The 18,739-nt window shown below is 37.0% G+C and overlaps 1 protein-coding gene and 1 non-coding gene across 3 annotated transcripts in view; one reads left to right on the forward strand and one right to left on the reverse strand.

Annotated features, from left to right (window-relative positions):
* The window catches only part of UBR3 (ubiquitin protein ligase E3 component n-recognin 3), a 178,775-nt gene that overhangs the window by 75,289 nt on the left and 84,747 nt on the right, over nucleotides 1-18,739 (forward strand). For both annotated transcript variants that reach the window (XM_056110292.1, XM_056110293.1), the window contains exons 14-20: nucleotides 768-896; nucleotides 1,603-1,655; nucleotides 1,755-1,888; nucleotides 2,336-2,420; nucleotides 4,150-4,292; nucleotides 8,429-8,525; nucleotides 18,431-18,572. In XM_056110292.1, the coding sequence (XP_055966267.1) occupies nucleotides 768-896; nucleotides 1,603-1,655; nucleotides 1,755-1,888; nucleotides 2,336-2,420; nucleotides 4,150-4,292; nucleotides 8,429-8,525; nucleotides 18,431-18,572 (783 nt within the window). The remainder of the gene's footprint in view (nucleotides 1-767; nucleotides 897-1,602; nucleotides 1,656-1,754; nucleotides 1,889-2,335; nucleotides 2,421-4,149; nucleotides 4,293-8,428; nucleotides 8,526-18,430; nucleotides 18,573-18,739) is intronic.
* On the reverse strand, nucleotides 9,059-9,165 carry LOC130019875 (U6 spliceosomal RNA). The gene has a single exon (XR_008791929.1). It is a non-coding gene; the product is annotated as a U6 spliceosomal RNA (small nuclear RNA).

An 18,739-nucleotide genomic window follows, 5' to 3' on the forward strand; every position in this document is an offset into this window, starting at 1 on the left:
ATGTGCATTGTTTGGAGTAATGTATTTACTTGTGATTTTCAGTTTCCCAGTTATATTCAGTGATCAGTTGACTTCGTTTATTCCTATGTTTGTTTGTTTATTTTTGATTTTGAAGGAATTGAATGTCTTTTGTTTGAAGAGAAAAAAAGTCAATATAGTTGTCCAGTGATTTTTTTTTTTTCAGGAACTATTTCTGTAAAAATTGTTCAAAATGTACCCAGGAGTTACCATGGAAAGCAACTCATGTATAAACTGCATAATGAGAAACTAGAGGCTTTGTAAAATGAACATTTTAAAACTTTTAAGAATGTATATTTGCATTGACTGTGTTTTGGGGGACCACATGCAGTGGTGCTCGAGAGATCATGCTGAGCAGCAGAGGCGGCTCCTTCTGCATGCAGAGCATGTGTTCTCTTGTTAAGTTCTCTGGCTCTGCACCGAATATTTTAAACTCACATTGGCTAGAATGTCTGGTTTATACGATGGCTAAGTTACAACTTTTGTTTTTGGGGGTGGGGTGCGCATCTGGCAGTGCTCACGGCTTATTCCTGGCTCTGTGCTCAGTGATCACTTCTGGTGGGTTTGGGACTTCTGGGAACTGAACCCTGGTATGCCACGTGCAAGACAAGTACTCCACCCACTATAGTCTCAATCTGGCCCCAGGTTATAAAATATTCGTAAAACAGTTTTTCAATACAATGTAGTTTTATAAACATGTTTAAATGTCTTATTCTTTGTCTAATTTACTTAATTTCTTATTTTACTAGGCAAGTCTTGCAGAAATCCACAGCAATATGTGGGTGAGAAATGGCCTGCAAATCAAAGGACAAGCCATGACTTATGTCCAGTCTCATTTCTGTAATTCTATGATTGACCCTGACATTTACCTATTACAGGTAAGTGATCTTGAGGGTACAGATGTTACACTTTAGATGCTTTTCATTTGTGCTTATAGGGTCTCTTATATGTACATATATATGTATGTATATATGTGTGTGTACATATACACACACAACATATATATATATGATTAACACAGGACGGTCAGTGTTTTGAAAGAACTTTTATGTTTTCAAAGAGAACAGGACATTCTGTGCCACCAAATGCATGACCACAGGAGATGTACTCACTTTTTATTAGGGCAGAAGCAAGCCAGAGGGGAAGCTTTTGCTAGAGCCTTCTGTGGTTTCCATGGCAAAGGCAGATCAGGGCTACACTTTAGGATTGACTACTTTGAAATATCTGAAGGAGCTTATGGACATGGGGGCTTTTCCTGTCTCTTATGCACTCTGAGTTATTTCAGGTTGGGTTTGGGGGATAGAGGGTTGGAGAATGTTGACTGTGAGTAAGAGTTAAAGTGATGATTGACTTGAATATGAAAGGTATGCTCATAGGTGTTTCTTCTCCTTAGGAATGAAATAGACCTGAAAGGAGAAAGAAAATAGGGGGTGGGAGGGTTTGGGGGAGAAGGGGACAGTCTCTTAGGGTCTTTAAGACCTTCCATGATATCAAACTTCGTAACATACAGAAAATACAAACATCAGTAATACAAGAAGTAAAACTGAACATTGAAAAATTAGGGATTGTTTTTGTCTTTTAAAGGTTTGTGCTTCTAGACTTGACCCAGATTACTTTATTTCATCTGTCTTTGAAAGGTAAGAATACATTTATTAAGATGCTTATTAGGAAAGACATGGAGTTTATGGTAAATTTATTTTAACTTAAAAATTTGTTTTGAATATTTCTTATTATAGATTTAAGGTAGTGGATTTGTTGACAATGGCTTCACAACATCAAAACACAGTGCTTGATGCTGAGCATGAGAGATCCATGTTGGAAGGCGCGCTTACATTTCTTGTGATTCTTTTGAGTCTTCGTTTACATTTAGGTAAAAACCACTAGTACTACTACTTTAATACTTGGGTATTAACTATTCTCCTCCACCCCTCCTGGTTCCTGTGGTAACTGTTACAGGTAAGGCAATGTGATAACACAAATATACTTTAGAAATGTGTTATTAATACCAGTACGATTTTAATTTATAGATCTGACTAGCAGTTATTAGTCTACAGAACAAAGGAAAGAATGGATATATTTAAACATTATTTCAAACTTGGTAATGTATGTTATGCTCTTCAGACTATCTTTTAAAAAACCTACTTAAAAGAATGGCAGATAATAAGATCAACTGCAGTTCTGCTTAGGCATTGCATTATTTTCCCATTAATATTTGAAGCATCTCATATTTTGGGTGAAAAAAGCATAGCAAATCTGTGCTAGGTTGTTTCTGTATATTTTACATATGTACTTATTAATTCTGTTTTCATTCTTTTAGGAATGTCTGATGATGAGATTCTCAGGGCGGAGATGGTAGCCCAACTCTGTATGAATGATAGGACGCATAGTTCATTGCTGGATCTTATATCCTTTCAAAGGTTTTATTTTCTATTAGTTGGGGGAATGAAATGGTAATTTTTATGGATTAATGTTTTACAATTTCTAAATTAAATTATTTTTTGAAATTGAAAAACGGTGTAGAAAATAATTCTAGGTGTTTCTATTTCTAATTTCTGCCTCTTACAAGTCCTTGCTAGACCTTGGTTGGACCTCAGGGCTGATGTTACTAGGCACCTCACGGTCTGGCCTACTATTAGTGAAAGGAGGTTGTATGCTCTCACATGGCAAGTAGGTCTACTTTAATTCTGGTAAAAATTGAGAGATATATTATAATTATCACTGTCACTGTCCTCCTGTTGTTTATCAATTTGCTCGAGCGGGTCCAGTAACGTCTCCATTGGAGACTTTGTTGTTACTGTGTTTGGCATATCGAATACGTCACAGGGAGCTTGCCAGGCTCTGCCGTGCGGGCGAGATACTCTAGGTAGCTTGCCGGGCTCTCCGAGAGGGGCGGAGGAATCGAACTTGGGTCAGCCATGTTGGCTGCGTGCAAGGCAAATGCCCTACCGCTGTGCTATCGCTCCAGCCCATTATAACTATAATTATTGTAATTATTCTTGACCAGGTTTTAAACAGTCTGAGGATTTTTTTCCTTAGAATTTGATCTTTAAAAAGTCCTGGATGGCCAAGTGTATTGTAACAAACTTAAAAATCTTGTGATTTTTTTGGTATAGGACTGAGCATACCATGAACACTTATTTTCTTTTTCTTTTTTTTTTTTTCCATTTTGGGCCACACCCAGTAATGCTCAGGGGTTGCTCCTGCCTCTGCACTCAGGAGTTACTCCTGGTGGTGCTTGGGGGACTATATGGGATGCCGGGGATTGAACTCGGGTTGGCCATGTGCAAGGCAAATGCCCTATCCACGGTACTATCTCTCCAGCCCCATGAACACTATTTCCAAAGTTACTGCTAATGAAATTTCAGACAAAGATCATGTTATTTTGTGTAAAAGTTTAACTATGATGATTTATTTTATATTGTTTATATATTTATATGCTAACATTTGTAATATGTAATACTTATATATTATGAGAAATTGACTAAAATTTTGTAAAATGATTCCTTTCGTAATGCCTGTTTGATACCTTGAAAGTTTTCATATGCAGTATCAATTTGATTTTGTTTGGTGATTTCATTCAGTCATAATATACAATACATGGGTATTATAATAACATAAATAAATTCTTTGTAATTTTGCATTGAAAAAGAATTATATGCTTTAATTTGTAACAAATGGGAATGAATTGTAGTGTTTAGTGATATTCCTCTTCTTTAATTTGTATGTGGTCTTTTTCTTTTTTTCTTGAGAAACTTTTGTGTTTTGTAAAATCAGTTTTCATAAAATCTTGGCTTATTATTAGCATATTCTCTGACTTTTTAGAGGAAGTAAAATGTCCATTTTCATCAATTGCAAAATGATAAAAATGCACATAATTAAAAAATATTTCTTTTTTATTTCCTGAAGTTTGGTTTTGGGGAAAATGTACTTGGGAACTTATAATAGCATCCACTTATTTGAAATATTATAAAAGTAGTGAAATATTTTTACTGAATTGTTAAATAGCCTTCTTGTAGTCAGCGTTCTATAACAATTACTATTTGAACAAAAAAACAAAATCTAGAGTACGTTGATAAAATTATAGGACTGGCTTTTGATCACTGAAATAATTTTTTCTTGACACCTACATCATATTCCAGAAAATCCAAATCCCAAAAGTGGCATTATTCCAGGCAGTTACAGCTTTGAATCAGTACTATCAGCTGTAGCTGATTTTAAGGCTCCTGTGTTTGAACCTGGGGGTTCTATGCAACAAGGCATGTATACCCCCAAAGGTAAGTTTACATAAATAAACACACACACACACACACACACACACATCGGTTTTTGGGCTACACTTGGCAGTGCTTAGGGGTTACTACTGGTGCTCAGTGTTGGTATTGCACTCGGGTATTTTTTAGTCAGCTATTACTCCTGACAGTGCTCAGGGCACCAAATGGGATGCTGAACCCAGGTTGACCTTGTGCAAGGTAAACACCCTACCCACTGTACTTTTGCCCTGTTCCTATAAACAGGTTTTTAAAAATATGATATTTTGAAGAATTGTTTATACTGAAAGAAATTTGTTTTTATTTATTCAGCTTTGCTACTTCTCCAGCCCAACATTTAGATTTATGTCTTTTTATGGAAAATAGTGGTATTATATCAACTTGTTAAAACAATCTATGATTTTATGTTATACAGGTGACTTTAAATTAGAAAATGAACTTTACATATGAACTCATTAATTTTTTATAAATGATTGAACAATAAACTGGAAATTTATTCTATATAAACTTAATTTTTTTTTACTGTGTTTGCTCTCTACATTTGATTTCCAAATAAGACTCACCCTTCATATTTTACCTTAAAATAGTTAAAATTATAATCTATAAGCTATGCTGGCAATATATCTTACATTTTCTATGTAAATACTTATAAAACTTTGTCTTTGGGGCTGGAGCGATAGCACAGCGGGTAGGGCATTTGCCTTGCACACAGCTGACCCAGGTTCAATTCCCAGCATCCCATATGGTCCCTCGAGCACTGCCAGTGGTAATTCCTGAGTGCATGAGCCAGGATTAACCCTTGTGCATCGCCAGGCATGACCCAAAAAGGAAAAATCAAAAACAACTTTGCCTTAATAAGTTGATGGTTTTCAAAAGTTTTCCTGCTAGACTTAATGGAGGGGCTGCTCATAACTGAAAATGTGAAAGTGGGGTGAGGAGGGTAGTTTCACTCCATATTGTGCTTGGCCTGCTGGTGAGGGCTGAGAGTTGAGTTTAAGCCCAGAGTTAATCAGGCCTGAACCTTGGAGTGCTGGGGTGGGTGCTTTCAATGTTGGAATTGCATTTGGGGCCTTGCACATACTGGGCATGTGGCTTTTACTTGAGCCATCTCTCCGGCTCCCTTTTAAAATGATTTTTCTGTTTTAATTAAGATAAAAATTTTGAGCAAGCTGTTACTACATGCTTGGCTCTTTCAGCTTTTATTGTTATAAATGAAAGCCTGATTCGTACTTTAAAGTTGTAAGTAGCATGCAATGTGTTAGGCAAAATACAATATAATAAACCTCATCTGGAAATTTTCAGGGAGTTAACAAAGGTAGCAAGATCAGTTTAGAATCTTGATTGGAATGTATTCTATTAGAGGAAAGGTAGAGGACAGATCATTTTGTATCCAAAATCTAGATGAACTTTGAAATGAAAGTAGCAGGCTGGTGCAGTGCAGTGTTGATCAAAGTGTAGTGTTGAGGCATACCTTGTCAGACTCACTTTCATTCCTCATTAAAAACACAGGTTCTTATGTCTCAAATCTAATTTGCTCCTATCCAAATCTCTGGGGATAGATTTGCAGAATCTACTTTTTAAATAAGCTCCAGTCGCATAGTTATCATGCACAGTAAATACTGAAACACTGAGCTGGATCACTGAGCATTGGAGTCATGAAATTATGGGTCATTTAAATACAGTACTGAGTTGAATTAGCTAGTTGTGTGATAGTGAGAAAATTGGTTTTTTAATCTTTGGATTTATATGTAAAGCGAAGAAGTTGGAATAGATGAGTGGTTTTAAGCTTTTTAAAAAGAGGTTGAAATCTGGGCTGGAGAGATAGCACAGTGGGTAGGGCATTTGCCTTGCATGTGGCCATCCCGGGTTCGATTCCCAGCATCCCATATGGTCCCCTGCGCACCACTAGGAGTAACTCCTGAGTGCAGAGCCAGGAATAACCCCTGTGCAACGCTGGGTGTGACTCCCCCCCCCAAAATAAAAAAGTTGAAATAGGGCCTGAGAGATAGTAAGGCTAGTAATTGACTTGCTTTGCGTGTGGCCAGCTGAGTTAGATTCCTGGCACTGCTCATGGTTCTCTGAGCACTGCCCAGTCTGATTCACAAGCACAGGGTCAGGAAAAAGTAAGCCTAGAGCACTTATGGTTGTGGCCCAAGAAACTGAACCAAGAAAAGGAAGTTGACATAAACCTTGAGTTTTGGGGGAACTAAAATGAATGTTATAAGAAGCAGTAAAAACAGCCCTACTCCTGACAAAGTGCATGCGTGCGGGAGGTAGAAGTTGCTGCTAGGCTGTTTTGCCATCTCCTTGCTCCTAAAGTAATCCCTGCTATACCTCCATGAAAATCCAGCTTTGTAGAATACTGACTTCTTGAAGCCAGCTGGATTAAAAAACTAACGTTTATTCCATTGCCACAGTTTTATAATTCTGATAAAAGCATTGGTATTTTATTTGTACAAATGAAAAAGTTTAAAGTGAATAGCAGAAAATAATTTGAATAATAAAGGTCTTTGAGAAGATCTGTCAAACTTAGAGGATAATTTAAGTTAAATAGCGTGTGGGCACAACTGTTATAATTTATTATGCCAGGAATTTGATTATAACAATGTATAGGACAACCAATTTTTCAAGTGTTGTAAATTCTGTTGAAATATAGTGGGTAAAACTTGATTTAGGAAGAAGATACTCTTAAAACAGTGGTTTCTAAAATTAATACCCTTTGACTAAGTTACAGATTTTTGTCACCTCTAAACACTATCTCTACTTTGATATACTTATTATTTTATGTATTTTTTGCTTTATTTATTTATTTTTGCCACAGTTGGTAGTGCTTAGGGGCTACTTGTGCTCTGTGCTTGGAGGGCTGCTCCTGGCAGTGCTCAGGGAGCCATGCAGTGCCAGTGGTTGAACCCAGGCCTCTTGTGTGCAGAGCACTCTCTAGCCTATTGAGCTCTCTCCCATCCTATTTTATATTTTCTGAGTGGAATCCACTTTTTAAACTTACTGTCATCCTAAGCTTATTAGTGAAGTCCTGGACTTTATTTATAAAAACATACACATTAAAATTATTAAAAACTGTGGGTCCATGGAGCTGCTTCAAGGAATCTGAGTTTGTGCTTTGTATGTGGGAGCCCTGGGATTGATCCCTGGCCCCTGAGTATCACTCAGAATGACCTCCCAAGCACTATGCTGAACAGTAGCCACTGAGCACAGCTAACTGTGCTCAGTATTGGGGGGCGGGTGGCGGGTGGAGAGTGAAAGCTCAGCACATTTATTGCTGAAAATCATCTTGCATACTAATTATATACTTGTCATGCATAGTAGTTTTTTAGGAGATGCTAAGAGATGATTTATGATTTCTTTTTGCAAAATAATAAGATACTTTGTGAGCAAAAAGGTTATAAAGTGAGACACTTAATAGCATATTAACTCTTATTTTTTGGTTTTGGGTCGCACCCTGTTACACTTGTGCAAGGCTCAGTGGGCTATGCCAGGTATTGAACCTGACTCAGCCTGATGCAAAGCAAGCTGATTTATTTACTGTAACCCCTAACTTTTAAATTAGTTTTTATTTGAAACAAAGTGTTTTTATTTTTGAAAATGTTAAAAAGTCTTTACTTTCTTACTTTCTAGTTGGTTTGTTTCCCTTTTGTTGGTGTTTGTTCCATACCCCGCTCAGGGAACATATGGGTTGCCAGGGATTGAACCTGGATTGACTGCTTAGCTGCTGAACTATTGATCTGGCCCCTCTAATTGATTCTTTTACAAGAGAACTTCAGTGAACAAAGATTTTGTGGTGACGCATTATGATACTATAAAACTTTTTTTGTTAGTGTTTGCTGAATTTAGAACATTTGTAATAATGACATTAGTAGTTTTTTACTTAGAACGTTGAGCACTGAGCACTGCCAGGATTAATTTCTGAGTGCAGAGCCAGGTAACCTCTGTGCATCGCCAGGTGTGACCCAAAAAGCCAAAAAAAAAAAAGAAAGCCAAAACCTGAAGCTTATTAAGGCAGTAATAGAATGAAAGAGAACCCTCCCATCATTTTAAATATCAATATACTTAAGCATAAATAGTGATTAGAGATTGATTTTATTTCTGAGAAACGAGTGTTCTGTTTCTACTTTCTTTTGTAATAGCTGAAGTCTGGAATCAAGAGTTTGACCCTGTCATGGTCATTCTTCGAACAGTTTACCGCAGAGATGTGCAGTCTGCAATGGACAGATATACAGCATTGTAAGTTTGTTACATTGATTAGTAATAGCTATTGTGTGTTTACCTAGAAAAATTTAAATAATGCTCTGATTAAAATGTGTCCTCTTTCGAGGAGAAAATACTAATTTTGAGTTAAGAAAGTCATTTGGCTGAGGTTTGTGTTTTCAAGTTTGAATCAAAATTTGATGTTAATCTGGTCAAAAATAAATTCTATAATACAAGATCACAAATATAAATGAAAAAACATGTTTTCCATTTGATGAATGGAATTCTGGGCTTGGTTTTCTGGTGTTCTACTTTCAGACCACTAGAGGAGGCCAAAAGTAAAGAGAATGAATTGTTTGACATCAGAGATAATCATTGTCGACATCAAAGTGTGGTTAGATTGTTGTTTTATTTTATAAACTGGGAAACATTCAAAACATTAATTTTTAAAATATTATTTAGCAGTGTAATAGTAGTTTAAATGTTGATCACTGTAGGAAAAAAATGTTCTGAAAGTTATCTTGTTTTATGAAAAACTCCCTTTTGGATGTTATTGTAGAATTTTTTTTTTTAATATGGAATGCTTCATGAATTTGTGTGTCATCCTTGTGCAGGGGCCCTGCTAATCTTCTCTGTATTGTTCCAATTTTAGTGTATGTGCTGCCGAAGCGAGCACTATTGTAGAATATTTTTAATGTATTTTTTTTCACTACAGTTTCAAGTCTTACTAGTAAATAAATATTCCTGAGTATCATTGGATGGGATTTGTTTGTGTTTTTCCAAATTAAATTGAATATTATACAGACAAGTTTAGATAATGCAAGTTTGAATAATGCAGATGTCTTTGATCATGAGAAAATAGTGCAGATCATTATCAAGTATATAGAATATTGGATAAACTTGAAACATCTGTGTTTGACAAGACAAAGCAACAGTGATTTGCTAAATTTAAAAATTCATCATAGAAATAGTCACAAATAGTAACAATGATGGTCCTCATCATAGAAATAGCAGAGAAATTTATGATAAAAATTTTAGTATTCTCCTTCTACCTTTCTGTCCCCAACAAGGAAAAACATAAAAGAAAATCTAGGTCAGCTGTCAGCAGCTCTCTTTACCTTTTTCTCAAAAACCATTCAGGAAAATGCTCTATGGTTCTTCTTTCTTATCACACTCTGTGTACTTTTCGTGTGGTTTTGCAACTCTTTATTTGTGGTGCTTGAACACATTCTGGCCGCAGTACTTGCCAGAGATTGTATGTATTATTAAAAATTACTTTTGTTGAGGTATCATACTTTACAATAGTTTTAAATCACTGTTTAGTATTTGCAGTTTAATTCCTATCCCCCCAAGTGTTGAGAGCTCTCTAGCACTGTCCCATGGCCCCTTATCCTCCTCAGTTCTCAGTTTGATTGCTCATGTCTCAGGGTTGGTTTCCATTGCTGGTTGTCTGATCCCTTTTTTTGTTTCTTTATATTCGTCATATAAGCAAGATCATCCCGTATTGGTGTTTGTCTTTTACTTCTGACTTTAACTCACCTACAATGACCTCCAGTTTTTTTATTTATTTTTTAAAATTTTTTATAAAGTTGTTCACAATAATGGATTACATTCAATATTTTGACATCAGTCCAACCACCATCACACCTTCCCACCACCATTATTTTGAATTTCCCACCACCACCCAAACCTGCCGGACAGGTTTGATAATTTATTTGTATTGCCTGCTATGAATAACATCTCTGCAGCGAGGTGCTCAGTTCCTAGATTCTTTTGTGTTACTCTAACCTCCAATTTCATCTAGGTTGCACTAAATTTTCTCTTTTTCCTCAGCTTTATAGTATTTCATTATGTCTGTATCACAGTTTCTTTATTCACTCATCTGGTTATTGGGAACTTGAGTTTAAAGATGTTGGCTATTGTAATTAGTGCTGTAATGGTCATAAGATGTATGTATGTCCTATGTATTACATTTTTTGTGTTTTTGGGGTAGATGCTCAAGAGTAGAATCGCTGTAACATGATGGAAGTTCTGTTTATAGTTTTTTTTAAAAGTTTCCAAACCATTTTGCATAGATGCCAAATCAGGCCACAGTCCTACCAGCAGTAAGTGAGAATTCATTTTTTACCACATCCCACCAACACTGTTACCAGACTCAATGATCAATGAATATTGATCATTCTCACTGGTGTGGGGTGATATCTGTCATTTTGATCAGTTGCACACTTGACTTGCAGTGTTTGCACATACCTGTTAGTGATGTGCTAGAAATCACACACTTTTGTTGTGGTGCCAGGAATCCTAAATAGCTAAACTGCCAACACTATGCTTGGTGCACAAAACTATGGAAGGTGCCAGTGATTGAACTTCAAGATTTATGCTTGCAAGGCTTTGGCCACTGAGTCCCCTCAGTTCTTTCTAGAGCTTAACTGGACGGATAATCAAAAACTGGAGGGATTATTGGTCATTTTCTTTATTTTTATTTTTTTTAGTTTTAAGAGGGTAGGGCGTTTGCCTTGCATGTGGCCGACCCGGATTTGATCCCTCCATCTCTCTCGGAGAGCCTGGCAAGCTACCGAGAGTATCCCGCCCACATGTCAAAGCCTAGCAAGCTACCCATGAAGTATTTGGTATGTTGTAAACAGTAAGAACACACAATGGAGACGTTACTGGTGCCCACTCGAGTAAATCGATGAACAATGGGAGGACAGTGCTACAGTGCTATAGTCCTAGTTTTAAGAGACAGAAAGTGACTTAACTGATTTCACTAAATTTAATTTTTTGGTTTGTCTTTTTGTTTTGAAGTTCACACATGGTGATGCTTAGGGCTTACTCTTTTATTTTTTTTAAATTTTTAATAGTGAATCACTGTGAGGTACAGTTACAGACTTACAAACTTTCATGCTTGTGTTTCAGTCATGCAATGATCGAGTACCCATCCCTCCACCAGTGCCCATTTTCCACACCAATGGTCCCAGCATCCCTCCCACCACCCCTACCCGGTCCCCTCCACCCCACCCCGCCTCTGTGGCAGGGCATTCCCTTTTGCTCTCTCTCTCCTTTTGGGTGTTGTAGTTTGCAATAGAGGTATTAAGTGGCCATCGTGTTTGGTCTATAGTCTACTTTCAGCCCGCATCTCCCATCCCAAGAGGGCTCAGGACTTAGTCCCGACTCTGATCAGGAATCACTCCTGGCAGGTCTATGAGGGATGCCAGGGATCAAACCCAGGTTGTATACATGCAAAGCAAGCACCCTACCTGCTGTACTATCACTCTATCAGTCTGGTTCTGTATTATCACCTGACCCTGAGTGGGAAATATTTTTTGTTTGGGGGCCACACCCAAATGATACTCAGGGTTCTGCATTCAGAAATTATTCCTGGCTGGGCCTATGGGACCAAATGGGATGCTGGAATCAAACCCCAATCAGCCACATGCAAGGCAAGCTCCCTACGCACTGTGCTATCTCTCCAGCCCCAAGTGATTCTTTGCTATTTGCAACAGGGGAATAGAAAAACCTTTTGAAGACTAATGGTGAAAAGTGTTTGGACAGATAAAACTTATTATCCCCTCAAAATCTAGCTTTGCAGTAGGTACTTAGTATGTAGGCAGTCAGTAATTCCTAAGTGACTGAAAGATAAATTTCTTCAAATTTTTGCGTGGAGAATTTAAGTGAAATTAAGCGACTTAGTTTGATGTAATTTTTGGAGGATTAGGCTTTTGGGCTGTTAATACTGGTAATGTCCTTCAAGATCTTTTGGGGCGTTTTTATGTTTATCTTTTGCCATGCCAGGGGTTGAACCCTGGTCTCCTGCATGCAAGGCAAGAAGTCTAGCATTGAGCCACATCCCTGGCCAGTCCTTTAAGATCTTTTATCCATGTTCTTTAGAAGTGTTCCAGGGGCCTTCTGGAGAAGATTTCTGCAGTAACAAGAGGAGGCCTGAGTGAATGGAAACTGCTTATCCTGTTTCCTGCAATCATTCTCAAATACCCTGGAATGGGCATGATGATTTGTAACAGAAAATGAAAAAAAGACAATAGTAACAAGGCTGAGTGATAGAACAATGGGTAGGGTGCTTGTCTTGCAAGTGGCTGACCTGGGTTCGATTCCCAGCACCACAAATGATCCCCAAAGCCTGTGAGGTGTGAGCTCAGCCAGGAGTAAGCCCTGAATATCTGGGTGTGGGCCAAAAAACAAAATAAAACAAACAACAAAGCAAACCAGTATCATAGTTTGAGCCATTTCTAAAGACAAATGAGATTTTTTTTTTTTTTAAAAAACAGGGTATCTGTTTTCAGATTCAACAGCAAAGTAAGATTTCTGTGCTATAATTGTTATCTCTCTTATTTCCCATGTCTCATTTTTGGAAGGCAGCTATGCTAACCACTATACCACCAATGCGACGGTTCCCATCTCTCAGTTTTGAAGGCTCATGGTTGCTGCTCCGTGTTTGAAATTATGATGTATGAGTTTATATATATCATTTTTGTCTCAAACTAGTCAATAATTAGAAACTAGTCAATAATTAGATGTCAGTTCAAGTCACTTTTTTTTTGTCATACAGCTTTTCATTTGAATTATTCCATTAATACTTTGAAAAGGGCAGTCAAAATGATGTATTACCTGTTCCTTTGCACAACTATATAACCTTTATTTCAGAACACTATTATTCTAGGTGTTTTATTTTTAGGGGCTAGCTCTTAAAGAAAACAAAAGTACAAAATAAGACTAAAAATGCTTTTATTTAAAATAAAATAGAATAGTTGACATCTTATCCATCATGAGCTATTTAGGTTGTTTGAAACTTAAACATATGTAACCACTATAATATTATATTAGAAACCAATTTTGTTTTTAATGAAAGAATTTTCTGGTATTTGCTTCTTTTTCAAGGCAGTCTCTCAAGTAGTGCTCAGGGGCGTAAGGACCATTCCTGGTGGCCCTTGTCCTGAAAGCTCACTTGGACCTGGCTCACTTGTGGTGCTACTCAGGCTGAAGGTGTTCATGGCCAGCAGGGTCACATCCAAGGGTACTTGCAGTGCCGTTATGGTACAGTGCTGGACCTAGGTCACCTGAATGCAGGTCATGCACTCCAGGCCTTTGACATCTTACTGTACCAGTGATAATTTTTTAAAAGTCCTCTCCACGGACCCATAAAGTCTGTCTGCTACTTTCTAGTTGATTTTTCTATTATTGAGACTCTAGATTCTGTTTTAGAGGTACTTTTTAGATCATTCTGGCTGCTTGTGATTAAGAATTCAGTGCATTAATGGGGCATCTTGATTCTGAATTTAAAGAGTGGGGCGTTTGGTTGAGAAGCTTTTTATTTCTTTAGAAGTTTATTTTCGTCTGGTCAGATTTGTATTTGAAGATCATTGCTTTCAGTTGTTGATCAGAGGTAATGTTCTCTGTGCCTTTTTTCCCCTGTGAGCTGAATAAAAAATTCATTTGATGACTTTTTGATTAATTTTTTTTAATTGCAGTACCATCCTTTACAATAGTATTGAAGTTGTCTTTTCGATGCAATATTGTGATACCAGTTCGTGCATTACATTTCAAGATCCCTCCATCATTATCCCACTGTTTCTCTACCTGCCCTCTTCCTCTAGCCTCCTCAGTGCCAGTTCTGTAGATCTTGTCTCAGGGTTTGTTTCCACTGAAATTGTCTGATGCCCTGAGTGAGATCATATTTTATTTTCTTTTACAATTTTTTGGTTTGTAGGCCACACCCAGTGGTGCTCAGGGCTTACTTGTGGTTCTGTGCTCAGAGATCACTCCTGTTTATTTATTTAGTTTATTTGTATTTTTGTTTCATTTTTTGCTTTGGTTTTTGGGTCACACCGACCATGATCAGGGCTTACTCATGGCTGTGTACTCAGGGATCACTCCTGATGAGGTTCCGGGGACCATATGTAGTGCTGGCATTGAGCAAGGGTTGGCCACATACAAGACCTCTCCCCGCAGTCTGATGGCATTTGATGATTTAATCTGTTTTAGCTTCATTTTTAAAATGCCTCCACCCCCTTTTCTGCCTCATTCTTATTGATGTTTCTTGGAATTTTATTAGCTCTTAACTCTTGACTCTCTTATGATTGATGTATTTTTTCTTTTTTGTAATATAAACCTGTGATTCACTTTGAAAAGCATTGCTAAGTTATATTTTTCTAAGAAATCTTCTTCTTATCCTAAGTATGTACACATGAGTAAAAAGCCCTTCTGCTTTTAAATTCATATTCTTTAAGAATCAGATTTTGATTTTTCTTTTTTACTCTTGTGTTCTATTTTACTTTTTATTATTATTTTCTTCCCACTTATTTGCATATTTTCTCTTTTTTCAGATGTATACTTTTCATTTTTAAAAAGTGTTTAGGACTGAGTTTTCTAAGTCTGATTTCTGTATATGCCACATATCACCCTTTATAGCTTAGATCCAAAATATTTTAAAAATTTATTGATTGTAATTAGTTTTGAAATTTTGTAACATTTATAGAATACTTAAAAGTCTATGAGGCTGGAGTTTTGGATTTTTTTTAGTTGATTTCTTGGATTCTTTTTGTTTGTTTTTTCCTTTGTTTTTGGGAGGCCATACCCAGCTGTATTCAGGGCTTACTCTTGGCTCTGTGCTCAGGGTTCAATCCTGTTGGCTTCATCATGCATGGGATCATGCTAGGAATCAAGCGTGGGTTTATTACATGCAAAACAAGCTTCCTAACATCTGTGCTATCTTTCTAGCCTCAGTTTCTAATTTTACTTTCTTTAAGACAAATGACTGTGACCCATATATTAGTTTTTTGGTTAATTTTAGAGGTTACTTTATATCTCAGATTTTCTCAGTTATTTTATTTTATTTTTTTCTTTTTGTTGTTGAATCACTGTAGGCTACAGTTACAAAGCTTTCATGTTTGAGTTTCAGTCATACAATGATTGAACACCCATCCATCCACCAGTGTACATTTTCCACCACCAATGTCCCCATTATCCCTACACTCCCCCACCCCAGCCCTGCCCACCGCTCCCCCAGCCTCTGTGGCAGACAGTTTCGCTTATCATCTTTCTACTTATGGGCATTATGGTTTGTAATACAGATAATGAGAGGCCATCATGTTTGCTCCTTTATCTACTTTCAGCACACATCTATTGAGCGATCCCTCCAACCATCATTGATTTAGTGATCCCTTCTCTATCCCAGCTGCCTTTCTCCCCCAGCTCATAAGGCAGGCTTCCAACCATGGAGCAATTTTTCTGGCTCTGTCTCTTCTATCTTTGGGTGTTTGTCTCATATTATGATATTTTATATTCCACAAATGAGTGCAGTCATTCTTTGTCCCTCTTTTCTGACTTATTTCACTTAGCATGATACTCTCCATGACCATCCATTTATAGGCAAATTTTATGACTTCATCTTTCCTAACAGCTGCATAGTATTCCATTGTGTAGGTGTACCAAAGTTTCTTTAACCAGTCGTCTGTTCTCGGGCACATTGATGTGTGTACTAATCTCTGTGGTGTGAGATGATACCTCATTATTGTTTTGATTTACATTTCCCTGATGATTAGCAATGTAAAGCATTCTTTCATGTGCCTTTTGTCCATTTGTATTTCTTTTTTGAGAAAACTTCTGTTCATTTCTTAAAATTTTTTGATAGGGGGCTGGAGCAATAGCACAGCGGGTAGGGCGTTTGCCTTGCACGCAGCCAACCCAGGTTCGATTCCCAGCATGCCATATTGTCCCCTGAGCACCGCCAGGGGTAATTTCTGAGCTCAGAGCCAGGAGTAACCCCTGTGCATTGCCGGGTGTGACCCAAAAAGCAAAAAAAAAAAAAAAAAAAAAAAAAAAATTTGATGGGGTTGGAAGTTTGTTTCTTGTACAGTTCTACTTGTGTCTTGTATATCCTGGATATTAACCCCTTATCAGATGGGTATTGGGTAAATATTCTTTCCCATTCCCTGGGCTCTCTCCAATATTTTGGTCACTTTCGTTTGAGGTGCAGAAGCGTCTTAGTTTAATGTAGTGCCATTATTTATGTTTGTTTCCACTTGATTGGTCAGTGGTGTTTCATCCTTAAAGATGCTTTAAGCATCAGTGTCATGGAAGGTTCTGCCTACATTTTCCTCCATGTACCTTATGGGTTCAGGTCTGATATAGAGGTCTTTAGTCCACTTGATCTGATTTTTGTGTCTGGCATTAGACAGAGGTCAGAGTTCATTATTTTTGCAGGTAGCTGTCCAGTTTTCCCAGCACCACTTGTTGAAGAGACTTTTCTTGTTCCTCTTCACATTTCTTGCTCCTTTGTCAAAGATTAAGTTATCATATATTTGACAGAATATCGAACTCTGTTCCCTTGGGCTGTGGGTCTGTTTCTAGCCCATTATCATGCTGTTTTACTTGCTACTGCTTTGTAGTACAGTTTGAAGTCGGGGAAGGTGATGTCACCCATCTTCTTTTTCCCAAGGATTGCTTTAGCTGTTCTTGGGGGTTTATTGTTTCATATGAATTTTAGGAGTGTTGTGTCTATTTCTTTGAAGAATATTTCTTTGGGTATCCTTATAGGGACTGCATTAAATCTGTATAGTGCTATGGGGAGTATTGCCATTTTGATAATGTTAATCCTCCTATCTTTGTGTAGGGGATGTGTCTCGCCATTTCCTAGTGTCCTCTCTTTCCTCAGTTATTATAGTACATTAAAATGATCTGAATTCTCTACTTATTGGATATTTTTGTGTTATTAAAATCTTGAAAATCTTGGGTTAATTAATTTTTTTGGTCTTTCTGTTGGCCAAGAAAGTTATTTTTTTTTTCTGGTTTTTTTTCCCCTTTATTTTATTTTATTTTTTTTAAAGTTGTAGATTTACAATTTTTTGTGCTTTGGTTTCAATTATACAATGATCAGATACCCATCCCTCCACCAGTGCCCATTTTCCACCACCATGGATAATATCCCTCCCACCCCCATCCCCCCATCCCCCCTGTCTCTGTGGCAGGGCAATCCCCTGTGTTCTCTCTCTCCTTTTGGGTGTTGTGGTCTGCAAAAGAGGCATTGAGTGGCAAACATGTTCAGTCCATAGTCTACTTTCGACATGCATCTCCCCTCCTGAGAGGATCCTCCAAACATCCTTTATTTGGTGCTCCCTTCTCTATCTGAACAGCCCTTTCCTCTAGGATACCCGGCTGGCCTCTAAGTTATGGAGTAATCCTCCTGGTGCTGATCTCAGCTATTCTAGGCCAAGAAAGTTATTAATATACTCCTTATTGTGGGTGTGAATTTGTTGATTTATTTATGTAATTTAGTATTATCCTTTTATATTTTCAGTCTGTTATTATTTGCAAATAAGTTAATAATTACTGTGTTTGGAAGCCTGTGAACTCATCAGAGACATATAAGCTTTCTGATTTCTCTTGTATCTTTTATTTGAGATCTTAGCTTTGTATAGGATCTCAGTTCTGTCTTTCAGTAGTGTTTGAGCCCAGTACCCTGATACCTGTTCAAGGACTTTAAAACCACTGAGAGTGTTATAATTCCTTTACTTTTTATTATATATGTGAACATTAATTTTTCTTATGTGAGTATAAATATGCATTAAAATGATATGTTTTATGCCTTTTTTACCTTTTCCTGCTATTGGAGTGGAAGAATTTTTAGGTTATTTTGCTCAACTGTTTCAACTGGAAATTTCTTTGTTTAGTATTTGATTTTTCATTCTTGTTTTTTTCTGCTTTTTAAAACATTTTCCTTTTTATATGTCTAATTTTTAGGTTACCTTTCTGTGTCATTTTTTTCTCATATAAATAAATTAGTGTGGAGAAAATAGTGCTCTGTTTGGCATTTTAAACAATTAGATTAAAAAAAAACTGCCTAGAAAAGTGTAACAAAATTAATCTTTGCAAATCATCGTTTAATTTCAAGCCTGCCACCTAATTTTAGTGTATTTTTATATTCACAGTTTAAAGCAAACTGGGAAATTCCCTGGAAATCCCTGGCCTCCCTATAAGAAAAGAACACCTCTCCATCCCAGCTATAAAGGTCTCATGAGACTTTTACACTGTAAAACTTTACACATTGTGCTGTTCACTCTGCTTTACAAGGTATGGTAGTAATTTGAATGGAAAGACTCAGATGAAAGTTTATTTCCATAATTTTCAAAAGATAGTATTTATATATAAAAGTACCGCTTTTAAAATGAAGTGTATCTATACAGTAAAAATAAGAGAATATTATGTAAATTGGAAATATCAGAATAATACACTATTCT

The sequence above is a fragment of the Sorex fumeus genome, unplaced genomic scaffold (genome assembly GCF_029834395.1).
Source record: "Sorex fumeus unplaced genomic scaffold, SorFum_2.1 ptg000009l, whole genome shotgun sequence".
Classification (NCBI taxonomy): Eukaryota; Metazoa; Chordata; class Mammalia; order Eulipotyphla; family Soricidae; genus Sorex; species Sorex fumeus.